The sequence below is a fragment of the Bombina bombina genome, chromosome 10, assembly GCF_027579735.1.
Source record: "Bombina bombina isolate aBomBom1 chromosome 10, aBomBom1.pri, whole genome shotgun sequence".
NCBI classification, from domain to species: domain Eukaryota; kingdom Metazoa; phylum Chordata; class Amphibia; order Anura; family Bombinatoridae; genus Bombina; species Bombina bombina.
Window position 1 is genome coordinate 7956424 of NC_069508.1, and position 18061 is coordinate 7974484.

General features: G+C 27.4%; 1 protein-coding gene across 1 annotated transcript in view; it reads left to right on the forward strand.

Moving 5' to 3' along the window:
* LOC128641182 (collagen alpha-1(XI) chain-like) overlaps positions 1 to 18061 on the forward strand; it is a 158537-nt gene that overhangs the window by 70809 nt on the left and 69667 nt on the right. Inside the window, exons 2-3 of the mRNA XM_053693748.1 lie at positions 282 to 335; positions 17782 to 17835. Of these exons, the coding sequence (XP_053549723.1) occupies positions 282 to 335; positions 17782 to 17835 (108 nt within the window). The remainder of the gene's footprint in view (positions 1 to 281; positions 336 to 17781; positions 17836 to 18061) is intronic.

Below are 18061 nucleotides of genomic sequence, written 5' to 3' on the forward strand. Positions count from 1 at the left end.
TATCACATTATGCTGTTATGTTCACATTATACCCCACCCTCTCAGGCCCTTTTCACATTACATTATATGTCTTCTCTCTCACACACACTACATTTTCCATCATTTTAAACCTCTATGAGTTTGCTGTAAATCCCAGTGTGTTCAACGAGGATCAATGTGAGGATTAAGCTGTCAGTGTATGAAGACAGATCAATACTCAGAACTATGCTTGTCCCAGTCATGACATTCATACTGATTGCTGGGAAATCCCTCTAAACCTTCACCTTGTGCTTTGATTTCAGGGCGAAATTGGCGAGCCAGGACAGAAAGGAGGAAAGGGAGATAAAGGCGAGCAGGTGAGTATTTAAAGCTGTCTGTAAGTGAGCAGCGAGTTAGCAGTTAATATTTATTCCACACGTTCACATTACTGGAGCTGGGGGTTAATGAATGTACAGCTTGCTTAATGTATAATTTTGAGTTTTCACCTGTTCTAGTCAAGTGACAATAGCTGCTCTTGTAGTTACTTCGATCTTCATGGGGCTAATAAATTCTATAATTTTAACAGCTCAGGAAACATAATCTCATGCTGTTATCGCCAATTAAATGATATACTTGGCTTTCTAAGAGCAGCAGTGTGACCTTGCGACATTAAAGGGACAGTATACACTAATTGTCATATAACTGCATGTAATAGACACTACTATACAGACTATGTACAGATACTAATATAAATATACAGTATACACTAATTGTCATATAACTGTATGTAATAGACACTACTATACAGAATATGTACAGATACTAATATAAATATACAGTATACACTAATTACATATAACTGCATGTAATAGACACTAATATACATAATATGTACAGATACTGATATAAATATACAGTATATACTAATTGTCATATAACTGTATGTAATAGACACTACTATACAGAATATGTACAGATACTAATATAAATATACAGTATACACTAATTACATATAACTGCATGTAATAGACACTAATATACATAATATGTACAGATACTGATATAAATATACAGTATATACTAATTGTCATATAACTGCATGTAATAGACACTACTATACAGAATATGTACATATACTGATATAAATATACAGTATATACTAATTGTCATATAACTGTATGTAATAGACACTACTATACAGAATATGTACAGATACTGATATAAATATACAATATACACTAATTGTCATATAACTGCATGTAATAGACACTACTATACAGAATATGTACAGATACTGATATAAATATACAATATACACTAATTGTCATATAACTGCATGTAACAGACACTAATATACAGAATATGTACAGATACTGATATAAATATACAGTATACACTAATTGTCATATAACTGCATGTAACAGACACTACTATACAGAATATGTACAGATACTGATATAAATATACAGTATACACTAATTGTCATATAACTGCATGTAATAGACACTACTATACAGAATATGTACAGATACTGATATAAATATACAGTATACACTAATTGTCATATAACTACATGTAATAGACACTACTATACAGAATATGTACAGATACTGATATAAATATACAGTATACACTAATTGTCATATAACTGCATGTAATAGACACTACTATACAGAATATGTACAGATACTGATATAAATATACAGTATACACTAATTGTCATATAACTGCATGTAATAGACACTACTATACAGAATATGTACAGTACTGATATAAATATACAGTATATACTAATTGTCATATAACTGCATGTAACAGACACTACTATACAGAATATGTACAGATACTGATATAATATACAGTATATAGTAATTGTCATATAACTGCATGTAATAGACACTACTATACAGAATATGTACAGTACTGATATAAATATACAGTATATACTAACTATCATATAACTGCATGTAATAGACACTACTATACAGAATATGTACAGATACTGATGTAAATATACAGTATACACTAATTACATATAACTGCATGTAATAGACACTACTATACAGAATATGTACAGATACTGATATAAATATACAGTATACACTAATTGTCATATAACTGCATGTAATAGACACTACTATACAGAATATGTACAGATACTGATATAAATATACAGTATACACTAATTGTCATATAACTGCATGTAATAGACACTACTATACAGAATATGTACAGATACTGATATAAATATACAGTATACAATAATTGTCATATAACTGCATGTAATAGACACTACTATACAGAATATGTACAGATACTGATATAAATATACAGTATACACTAATTACATATAACTGCATGTAACAGACACTACTATACAGAATATGTACAGATACTGATATAAATATACAGTATACACTAATTGTCATATAACTGCATGTAATAGACACTACTATACAGAATATGTACAGATACTGATATAAATATACAGTATACACTAATTGTCATATAACTGCATGTAACAGACACTACTATACAGAATATGTACAGATACTGATATAAATATACAGTATACACTAATTGTCATATAACTGTATGTAATAGACACTACTATACAGAATATGTACAGATACTGATATAAATATACAGTATACATTAATTGTCATATAACTGTATGTAATAGACACTACTATACAGAATATGTACAGATACTGATATAAATATACAGTATACACTAATTGTCATATAACTGTATGTAATAGACACTACTATACAGAATATGTACTGATACTGATATAAATATACAGTATACACTAATTGTCATATAACTGCATGTAATAGACACTACTATACAGAATATGTACAGATACTGATATAAATATACAGTATAAACTAATTGTTATATAACTGCATGTAATAGACACTACTATACAGAATATGTACAGATACTGATATAAATATACAGTATACACTTATTGTCATATAACTGTATGTAATAGACACTACTATACAGAATATGTACAGATACTGATATAAATATACAGTATACACTAATTGTCATATAACTGCATGTAATAGACACTACTATACAGAATATGTACAGATACTGATATAAATATACAGTATACACTAATTGTCATATAGCTGCATGTAATAGACACTACTATACAGAATATGTACAGCTACTGATATAAATATACAGTATACACTAATTGTCATATAACTGCATGTAATAGACACTACTATACAGAATATGTACAGATACTGATATAAATATACAGTATACACTAATTGTCATATAACTGCATGTAATAGACACTACTATACAGAATATGTACAGATACTGATATAAATATACAGTATACACTAATTGTCATATAACTGCATGTAATAGACACTACTATACAGAATATGTACAGATAGTGATACTGATATAAATATACAGTATACACTAATTGTCATATAACTGCATGTAATAGACACTACTATACAGAATATGTACAGATACTGATATAAATATACAGTATACACTAATTGTCATATAACTGCATGTAATAGACACTACTATACAGAATATGTACAGATACTGATATAAATATACAGTATACACTAATTACATATAACTGCATGTAATAGACAGTACTATACAGAATATGTACAGATACTGATATAAATATACAGTATACACTAATTGTCATATAACTGCATGTAATAGACACTACTATACAAAATATGTACAGATACTGATATAAATATACAGTATAAACTAATTGTCATATAACTGCATGTAATAGACACTACTATACAGAATATGTACAGATACTGATATAAATATACAGTATACACTAATTGTCATATAACTGCATGTAATAAACACTACTATACAGAATATGTACAGATACTGATATAAATATACAGTATACACTAATTGTCATATAACTGCTTGTAATAGACACTACTATACAGAATATGTACAGATACTGATATAAATATACAGTATACACTAATTGTCATATAACTGCATGTAATAGACACTACTATACAGAATATGTACAGATACTGATATAAATATACAGTATACACTAATTGTCATATAACTGCATGTAATAGACACTACTATACAGACTATGTACAGATACTGATATAAATATACAGTATATACTAATTGCCATATAACTGCATGTAATAGACACTACTATACAGAATATGTACAGATACTGATATAAATATACAGTATACACTAATTGTCATATAACTGCATGTAATAGACACTACTATACAGAATATGTACAGATACTGATATAAATATACAGTATACACTAATTGTCATATAACTGCATGTAATAGACACTACTATACAGACTATGTACAGATACTGATATAAATATACAGTATATACTAATTGCCATATAACTGCATGTAATAGGCACTACTATACAGAATATGTACAGATACTGATATAAATATACAGTATACACTAATTGTCATATAACTGCATGTAATATACACTACTATACAGAATATGTACAGATACTGATATAAATATACAGTATACACTAATTGTCATATAACTGCATGTAACAGACACTACTAAACAGAATATGTACAGATACTGATATAAATATACAGTATAAACTAATTGTCATATAACTGCATATAATAGACACTACTATACAGAATATGTACAGATACTGATATAAATATACAGTATACACTAATTGTCATATAACTGCATGTAATATACACTACTATACAGAATATGTACAGATACTGATATAAATATACAGTATACACTAACTGTCATATAACTGCATGTAACAGACACTACTATACAGAATATGTACAGATACTGATATAAATATACAGTATACACTAATTGTCATATAACTGCATGTAATAGACACTACTATACAGAATATGTACAGATACTGATATAAATATACAGTATACACTAATTGTCATATAGCTGAATGTAATAGACACTACTATACAGAATATGTACGGATACTGATATATATATATACAGTATACACTAATTGTCATATAGCTGAATGTAACAGACACTACTATACAGAATATGTACAGATACTGATATAAATATACGGTATACACTAATTACATATAACTGCATGTAATAGACACTACTATACAGAATATGTACAGCTACTGATATAAATATACAGTATACACTAATTGTCATATAACTGCATGTAATAGACACTACTATACAGAATATGTACAGATACTGATATAAATATACAGTATACACTAATTGTCATATAACTGCATGTAAAAGACACTACTATACATAATATGTACAGATACTGATATAAATATACAGTATACACTAATTACATATAACTGCATGTAATAGACACTACTATACAGAATATGTACAGATACTGATATAAATATACAGTATACACTGTCATATAACTGCATGTAATAGACACTACTATACAGAATATGTACAGATACTGATATAAATATACAGTATACACTAATTGTCATATAACTGCATGTAATAGACACTACTATACAGAATATGTACAGATACTGATATAAATATACAGTATACACTAATTGTCATATAACTGCATGTAATAGACACTACTATACAGAATATGTACAGACACTGATATAAATATACAGTATACACTAATTGTTATATAACTGCATGTAATAGACACTACTATACAGAATATGTACAGACACTGATATAAATATACAGTATACACTAATTGTCATATAACTGCATGTAACAGACACTACTATACAGAATATGTACAGATACTGATATAAATATACAGTATACACTAATTACATATAACTGCATGTAACATACACTACTATACAGAATATGTACAGATACTGATATAAATATACAGTATACACTAATTGTCATATAACTGCATGTAATAGACACTACTATACAGAATATGTACAGATACTGATATAAATATACAGTATACACTAATTTTCATATAACTGCATGTAATAGACACTACTATACAGAATATGTACAGATACTGATATAAATATACAGTATACACTAATTGTCATATAACTGCATGTAATAGACACTACTATAAAGAATAAGATGCACAGATACTGATATAAATATACAGTATACACTAATTTTCATATAACTGCATGTAATAGACACTACTATACAGAATATGTACAGATACTGATATAAATATACAGTATATACTAATTGTCATATAACTGCATGTAATAGGCACTACTATACAGAATATGTACAGATACTGATATAAATATACAGTATATAGTAATTGTCATATAACTGCATGTAATAGACACTACTATACAGAATATGTACAGATACTGATATAAATATACAGTATACACTAATTGTCATATAACTGCATGTAATAGACACTACTATAAAGAATAAGATGCACAGATACTGATATAAATATACAGTATACACTAATTTTCATATAACTGCATGTAATAGACACTACTATACAGAATATGTACAGATACTGATATAAATATACAGTATACACTAATTGTCATATCTGTATGTATTAGACACTACTATACAGAATATGTACAGATACTGATATAAATATACAGTATACACTAATTGTCATATAACTGCATGTAATAGACACTACTATACAGACTATGTACAGATACTGATATAAATATACAGTATATACTAATTGTCATATAGCTGCATGTAATAGACACTACTATACAGAATATGTACAGATACTGATATAAATATACAGTATACACTAATTGTCATATAACTGCATGTAATAGGCACTACTATACAGAATATGTACAGATACTGATATAAATATACAGTATACACTAATTGTCATATAACTGCATGTAATAGGCACTACTATACAGAATATGTACAGATACTGATATAAATATACAGTATATAGTAATTGTCATATAACTGCATGTAATAGACACTACTATACAGAATATGTACAGATACTGATATAAATATACAGTATACACTAATTGTCATATAACTGCATGTAATATACACTACTATACAGAATATGTACAGATACTGATATAAATATACAGTATACACTAATTGTCATATAACTGCATGTAATAGACACTACTATACAGAATATGTACAGATACTGATATAAATATACTGTATACACTAATTACATATAACTGCATGTAATAGACACTACTATACAGAATATGTACAGATACTGATATAAATATACAGTATACACTAATTGTCATATAACTGCATGTAATAGACACTACTATACAGAATATGTACAGATACTGATATAAATATACAGTATACACTAATTGTCATATAACTGCATGTAACAGACACTACTATACAGAATATGTACAGATACTGATATAAATATACAGTATACACTAATTGTCATATAACTGCATGTAATAGACACTACTATACAGAATATGTACAGATACTGATATAAATATACAGTATACACTAATTGTCATATAACTGCATGTAATAGACACTACTATACAGAATATGTACAGATACTGATATAAATATACAGTATACACTAATTACATATAACTGCATGTAACAGACACTACTATACAGAATATGTACAGATACTGATATAAATATACAGTATACACTAATTGTCATATAACTGCATGTAATAGACACTACTATACAGAATATGTACAGATACTGATATAAATATACAGTATACACTAATTGTCATATAACTGCATGTAATAGACACTAATATACAGAATATGTACAGATACTGATATAAATATACAGTATACACTAATTGTCATATAACTGCATGTAATAGACACTACTATACAGAATATGTACAGGTACTGATATAAATATACAGTATACACTAATTGTCATATAACTGCATGTAATAGACACTACTATACAGAATATGTACAGATACTGATATAAATATACAGTATACACTAATTACATATAACTGCATGTAATAGACACTACTATACAGAATATGTACAGATACTGATATAAATATACAGTATACACTAATTACATATAACTGCATGTAATAGACACTACTATACAGAATATGTACAGATACTGATATAAATATACAGTATACACTAATTGTCATATAACTGCATGTAATAGACACTACTATACAGAATATGTACAGATACTGATATAAATATACAGTATACACTAATTGTCATATAACTGCATGTAATAGACACTACTATACAGAATATGTACAGATACTGATATAAATATACAGTATACACTAATTGTCATATAACTGCATGTAATAGACACTACTATACATAATATGTACAGATACTGATATAAATATACAGTATACACTAATTATCATATAACTGCATGTAATAGACACTACTATACAGAATATGTACAGATACTGATATAAATATACAGTATACACTAATTATCATATAACTGCATGTAACAGACTCTATTATACAGAATATGTACAGATACTGATATAAATATACAGTATACACTAATTGTCATATAACTGCATGTAATAGACACTACTATACAGAATATGTACAGTACTGATATAATTATACAGTATACACTAATTGTCATATAACTGCATGTAATAGTCACTACTATACAGAATATGTACAGATATAAATATACAGTATACACTAATTACATATATCTGCATGTAATAGACACTACTATACAAAATATGTACAGATACTGATTTTAATATACAGTATACACTAATTGTCATATAACTGCATGTAATAGACACTACTATACAGAATATGTACAGATACTGATATAAATATACAGTATATACTAATTGTCATATAACTGCATGTAATAGACACTGCTATACAGAATATGTACAGATACTGATATAAATATACAGTATATACTAATTGTCATATAACTGCATGTAATAGACACTACTATACAGAATCTATACAGATACTGATATTAATATACAGTATACACTAATTACATATAACTGCATGTAATATACACTACTATACAGAATATGTACAGATACTGATATAAATATACAGTATACACTAATTGTCATATAACTGCATGTAATAGACACTACTATACAGAATATGTACAGATACTGATATAAATATACAGTATACACTAATTGTCATATAACCGCATGTAATAGACACTACTATACAGAATATGTACAGATACTGATATAAATATACAGTATACACTAATTGTCATATAACTGCATGTAATATACACTACTATACAGAATATGTACAGATACTGATATAAATATACAGTATACACTAATTGTCATATAACTGCATGTAATATACACTACTATACAGAATATGTACAGATACTGATATAAATATACAGTATACACTAATTGTCATATAACTGCATGTAATAGACACTACTATACAGAATATGTACATATACTGATGTAAATATACAGTATATACTAATTGTCATATAACTGCATGTAATAGTCACTACTATACAGAATATGTACAGATATAAATATACAGTATACACTAATTACATATATCTGCATGTAATAGACACTACTATACAGAATATGTACAGATACTGATATAAATATACAGTATACACTAATTGTCATATAACTGCATGTAATAGTCACTACTATACAGAATATGTACAGATATAAATATACAGTATACACTAATTACATATATCTGCATGTAATAGACACTACTATACAGAATATGTACAGATACTGATTTTAATATACAGTATACACTAATTGTCATATAACTGCATGTAATAGACACTACTATACAGAATATGTACAGATACTGATATAAATATACAGTATACACTAATTGTCATATAACTGCATGTAACAGACACTACTATACAGAATATGTACAGATACTGATATAAATATACAGTATACACTAATTGTCATATAACTACATGTAATAGACACTACTATACAGAATATGTACAGATACTGATATAAATATACAGTATACACTAATTGTCATATAACTGCATGTAATAGACACTACTATACAGAATATGTACAGATACTGATATAAATATACAGTATACACTAATTGTCATATAACTGCATGTAATAGACACTACTATACAGAATATGTACAGATACTGATATAAATATACAGTATACACTAATTGTCATATAACTGCATGTAACAGACACTAATATACAGAATATGTACAGATACTGATATAAATATACAGTATACACTAATTGTCATATAACTGCATGTAACAGACACTACTATACTGAATATGTACAGATACTGATATAAATATACAGTATACACTAATTGTCATATAACTGCATGTAATAGACACTACTATACAGAATATGTACAGATACTGATATAAATATACAGTATACACTAATTGTCATATAACTGCATGTAACAGACACTACTATACAGAATATGTACAGATACTGATATAAATATACAGTATACACTAATTGTCATATAACTGCATGTAACAGACACTACTATACAGAATATGTACAGTACTGATATAAATATACAGTATACACTAATTGTCATATAACTGCATGTAATAGACACTACTATACAGAATATGTACAGATACTGATATAAATATACACTATACACTAATTGTCATATAACTGCATGTAATAGACACTACTATACAGAATATGCACAGATACTGATATAAATATACAGTATACACTAATTGTCATATAACTGCATGTAATAGACACTACTATACAGAATATGTACAGATACTGATATAAATATACAGTATACACTAATTGTCATATAACTGCATGTAATAGACACTACTATACATAATATGTACAGATACTGATATAAATATACAGTATACACTAATTACATATAACTGCATGTAATAGACACTACTATACAGAATATGTACAGATACTGATATAAATATACAGTATACACTAATTACATATAACTGCATGTAATAGACACTACTATACAGAATATGTACAGATACTGATATAAATATACAGTATACACTAATTACATATAACTGCATGTAATAGACACTACTATACAGAATATGTACAGATACTGATATAAATATACAGTATACACTAATTATCATATAACTGCATGTAACAGACACTACTATACAGAATATGTACAGATACTGATATAAATATACAGTATACACTAACTGTCATATAACTGCATGCAATATACACTACTATACAGAATATGTACAGATACTGATATAAATATACAGTATACACTAATTGTCATATAACTGCATGTAATAGACACTACTATACAGAATATGTACAGATACTGATATAAATATACAGTATACACTAATTACATATAACTGCATGTAACAGACACTACTATACAGAATATGTACAGATACTGATATAAATATACAGTATACACTAATTGTCATATAACTGCATGTAATAGACACTACTATACAGAATATGTACAGATACTGATATAAATATACAGTATACACTAATTCTCATATAACTGCATGTAACAGACACTAATATACAGAATATGTACAGATACTGATATAAATATACAGTATACACCAATTGTCATATAACTGCATGTAATAGACACTACTATACAGAATATGTACAGATACTGATATAAATAAACAGTATACACTAATTGTCATATAACTGCATGTAATAGACACTACTATACAGAATCTATACAGATACTGATATTAATATACAGTATACACTAATTACATATAACTGCATGTAATATACACTACTATACAGAATATGTACAGATACTGATATAAATATACAGTATACACTAATTGTCATATAACTGCATGTAATAGACACTACTATACAGAATATGTACAGATACTGATATAAATATACAGTATACACTAATTGTCATATAACCGCATGTAATAGACACTACTATACAGAATATGTACAGATACTGATATAAATATACAGTATACACTAATTGTCATATAACTGCATGTAATATACACTACTATACAGAATATGTACAGATACTGATATAAATATACAGTATACACTAATTGTCATATAACTGCATGTAATATACACTACTATACAGAATATGTACAGATACTGATATAAATATACAGTATACACTAATTGTCATATAACTGCATGTAATAGACACTACTATACAGAATATGTACATATACTGATGTAAATATACAGTATATACTAATTGTCATATAACTGCATGTAATAGACACTACTATACAGAATATGTACAGATACTGATATAAATATACAGTATACACTAATTGTCATATAACTGCATGTAACAGACACTACTATACAGAATATGTACAGATACTGATATAAATATACAGTATACACTAATTGTCATATAACTGCATGTAATAGACACTACTATACAGAATATGTACAGATACTGATATAAATATACAGTATACACTAATTGTCATATAACTGCATGTAACAGACACTACTATACAGAATATGTACAGATACTGATATAAATATACAGTATACACTAATTGTCATATAACTGCATGTAATAGACACTACTATACAGAATATGTACAGATACCGATATAAATATACAGTATACACCAATTGTCATATAACTGCATGTAACAGACACTACTATACAGAATATGTACAGATACTGATATAAATATACAGTATATACTAATTGTCATATAACTGCATGTAATAGACACTACTATACAGAATATGTACAGATACTGATATAAATATACAGTATACACTAATTACATATAACTGCATGTAATAGACATTACTATACAGAATATGTACAGATACTGATATAAATATACAGTATACACTAATTACATATAACTACATGTAATAGACACTACTATACAGAATATGTACAGATACTGATATAAATATACAGTATGCACTAATTGTCATATAACTGCATGTAATAGACACTACTATACAGAATATGTACAGATACTGATATAAATATACAGTATACACTAATTACATATAACTGCATGTAATAGTCACTACTATACAGAATATGTACAGATATAAATATACAGTATACACTAATTACATATAACTGCATGTAATAGACACTACTATACAGAATATGTACAGATACTGATATAAATATACAGTATACACTAATTGTCATATAACTGCATGTAATAGACACTACTATACAGAATATGTACAGATACTGATATAAATATACAGTATACACTAATTGTCATATAACTGCATGTAACAGACACTACTATACAGAATATGTACAGATACTGATATAAATATACAGTATACACTAATTGTCATATAACTGCATGTAACAGACACTGCTATACAGAATATGTACAGATACTGATATAAATATACAGTATACACTAATTGTCATATAACTGCATGTAACAGACACTACTATACAGAATATGTACAGATACTGATATAAATATACAGTATACACTAATTACATATAACTGCATGTAACAGACACTACTATACAGAATATGTACAGATAGTGATATAAATATACAGTATACACTAATTACATATAACTGCATGTAATAGACTACTATACAGAATATGTACATATACTGATATAAATATACAGTATACACTAATTGTCATATAGCTGCATGTAACAGACACTACTATACAGAATATGTACAGATACTGATATAAATATACAGTATACACTAATTGTCATATAACTGCATGTAATAGACACTACTATACAGAATATGTACAGATACTGATATAAATATACAGTATACACTAATTGTCATATAACTGCATGTAATAGACACTACTATACAGAATATGTACAGATACTGATATAAATATACAGTATACACTAATTGTCATATAACTGCATGTAATAGACACTACTATACAGAATATGTACAGATACTGATATAAATATACAGTATACACTAATTACATATAACTGCATGTAATAGACACTAATATACATAATATGTACAGATACTGATATAAATATACAGTATACACTAATTGTCATATAACTGCATGTAATAGACACTACTATACAGAATATGTACAGATACTGATATAAATATACAGTATACACTAATTGTCATATAACTGCATGTAATAGACACTACTATACAGAATATGTACAGATACTGATATAAATATACAGTATACACTAATTGTCATATAACTGCATGTAATAGACACTACTATACAGAATATGTACAGATACTGATATAAATATACAGTATACACTAATTGTCATATAACTGCATGTAATAGACACTACTATACAGAATATGTACAGATACTGATATAAATATACAGTATACACTAATTACATATAACTGCATGTAATAGACACTAATATACATAATATGTACAGATACTGATATAAATATACAGTATACACTAATTGTCATATAACTACATGTAATAGACACTACTATACAGAATATGTACAGATACTGATATAAATATACAGTATACACTAATTGTCATATAACTGCATGTAATAGACACTACTATACAGAATATATACAGATACTGATATAAATATACAGTATACACTAATTGTCATATAACTGCATGTAACAGACACTACTATACAGAATATGTACAGATACTGATATAAATATACAGTATACACTAATTACATATAACTGCATGTAATAGACACTACTATACAGAATATGTACAGATACTGATATAAATATACAGTATACACTAATTGTCATATAACTGCATGTAATAGACACTACTATACAGAATATGTACAGATAGTGATATAAATATACAGTATACACTAATTGTCATATAACTGCATGTAATAGACACTACTATACAGAATATGTACAGATACTGATATAAATATACAGTATATACTAATTGTCATATAGCTGTATGTAATAGACACTACTATACAGAATATGTACAGATACTGATATAAATATACAGTATACACTAATTACATATAACTGCATGTAATAGACACTACTATACAGAATATGTACAGATACTGATATAAATATACAGTATACACTAATTACATATAACTGCATGTAATAGACACTACTATACAGAATATGTACAGATACTGATATAAATATACAGTATACACTAATTGTCATATAACTGCATGTAATAGACACTACTATACAGAATATGTACAGATACTGATATAAATATACAGTATATACTAATTGTCATATAACTGCATGTAACAGACACTACTATACAGAATATGTACAGATACTGATATAAATATACAGTATACACTAATTACATATAACTGCATGTAATATACACTACTATACAGAATATGTACAGATACTGATATAAATATACAGTATACACTAATTGTCATATAACCGCATGTAATAGACACTACTATACAGAATATGTACAGATACTGATATAAATATACAGTATACACTAATTGTCATATAACTGCATGTAATAGACACTACTATACAGAATATGTACAGATACTGATATAAATATACAGTATACACTAATTGTCATATAACTGCATGTAATAGACACTACTATACAGAATATGTACAGATACTGATATAAATATACAGTATACACTAATTGTCATATAACTGCATGTAATAGACACTACTATACAGAATATGTACAGCTACTGATATAAATATACAGTATACACTAATTGTCATATAACTGCATGTAATAGACACTACTATACAGAATATGTACAGATACTGATATAAATATACAGTATACACTAATTACATATAACTGCATGTAATAGAGACTACTATACAGAATATGTACAGATACTGATATAAATATACAGTATATACTAATTGTCATATAACTGCATGTAATAGACACTACTATACAAAATATGTACAGATACTGATATAAATATACAGTATGCACTAATTGTCATATAACTGCATGTAATAGACACTACTATACAGAATATGTACAGATACTGATATAAATATACAGTATACACTAATTACATATAACTGCATGTAATAGACACTAATATACATAATATGTACAGATACTGATATAAATATACAGTATACACTAATTGTCATATAACTGCATGTAATAGACACTACTATACAGAATAAGTACAGATACTGATATAAATATACAGTATACACTAATTGTCATATCCGTATGTATTAGACACTACTATACAGAATATGTAGAGATACTGATATAAATATACAGTATACACTAATTACATATAACTGCATGTAATAGACACTACTATACAGAATATGTACAGATACTGATATAAATATACAGTATACACTAATTACATATAACTGCATGTAATAGACACTACTATACAGAATATGTACAGATACTGATATAAATATACAGTATACACTAATTACATATAACTGCATGTAATAGACACTACTATACAGAATATGTACAGATACTGATATAAATATACAGTATAAACTAATTGTCATATAACTGCATATAATAGACACTACTATACAGAATATGTACAGATACTGATATAAATATACAGTATACACTAATTGTCATATAACTGCATGTAATATACACTACTATACAGAATATGTACAGGTACTGATATAAATATACAGTATACACTAATTGTCATATAACTGCATGTAATAGACACTACTATACAGAATATGTACAGATACTGATATAAATATACAGTATACACTAATTGTCATATAACTGCATGTAATAGACACTACTATACAGAATATGTAGTGATACTGATATAAATATACAGTATACACTAATTGTCATATAGCTGCATGTAATAGACACTACTATACAGAATATGTACAGATACTGATGTAAATATACAGTATACACTAATTACATATAACTGCATGTAACAGACACTACTATACAGAATATGTACAGATACTGATATAAATATACAGTATACACTAATTGTCATATAACTGCATGTAATAGACACTACTATACAGAATATGTACAGATACTGATATAAATATACAGTATACACTAATTGTCATATAACTACATGTAATAGACACTACTATACAGAATATGTACAGATACTGATATAAATATACAGTATACACTAATTGTCATATAACTGCATGTAATAGACACTACTATACAGAATATGTACAGATACTGATATAAATATACAGTATACACTAATTGTCATATAACTGCATGTAATAGACACTACTATACAGAATATGTACAGCTACTGATATAAATATACAGTATACACTAATTTTCATATAACTGCATGTAATAGACACTACTATAAAGAATAAGATGCACAGATACTGATATAAAAATCCAGTATAAAACTGTTTAAAAACTTACTTAGAAGCTCTCAGTTTAGCTCTGTTGAAAAGGTAGCAGGAAAGCCCACTGCAAGTGGCAAATTAGACACTCCCCCTCCCCCTTCTTTTGCATATGAAAAGACTCTTTACACAAACAGGAGCAACCTGGAGTAGGTATACGTCAGTATTCTCCTAAAACTTTGGGGCTTGGTTTATGAGTCTGAAAATCAGAGAAATGTTATATAAAAATAAGCAAAACTATACATTTAAAAAAAACAAAAAAAAACTTTATGGTCTATATAAATAGATCATCTACAAAACATTTATGCAAAGAAAAAATGAGTGCATAATGTCCCTTTATGAGCTTTGTTCTGTTGTTTACGACACTTTGGGACACACTAAATGCTAAATATTGCACTTAAGTCCACCTACCGGGGGCTGGAAGGAAACATTCTGTTAGATAGACAACAAGCTGAAACGAGTGTCTTCTGCTGCCTGAGGATACAATTACATGGCAACCTTTCACTGATAATAATGCTCTTCTCTTTCAGGGTCCTCCAGGACCAGCCGGGCTGCAGGGTCCAGTTGGAGCTCCAGGTCCAGCAGTAAGTGATTTAATGTTCCTTTATGGGCAGCTAAAGATTACACATAATGAAATGTATTGCTGCTGCAGACTCTTCTGGGTATATCAGTGTCAGTATGGTGTCTGTGTCTTTGTAATGTTTGTGTATGTCTTTACATATGACACTTTGTACGTCACTGTGCATAACATGTTTGTGTGTTTGTGTGTGTGTCACTGTGCATAACATGTTTGTGTGTGTGTCACTGTGC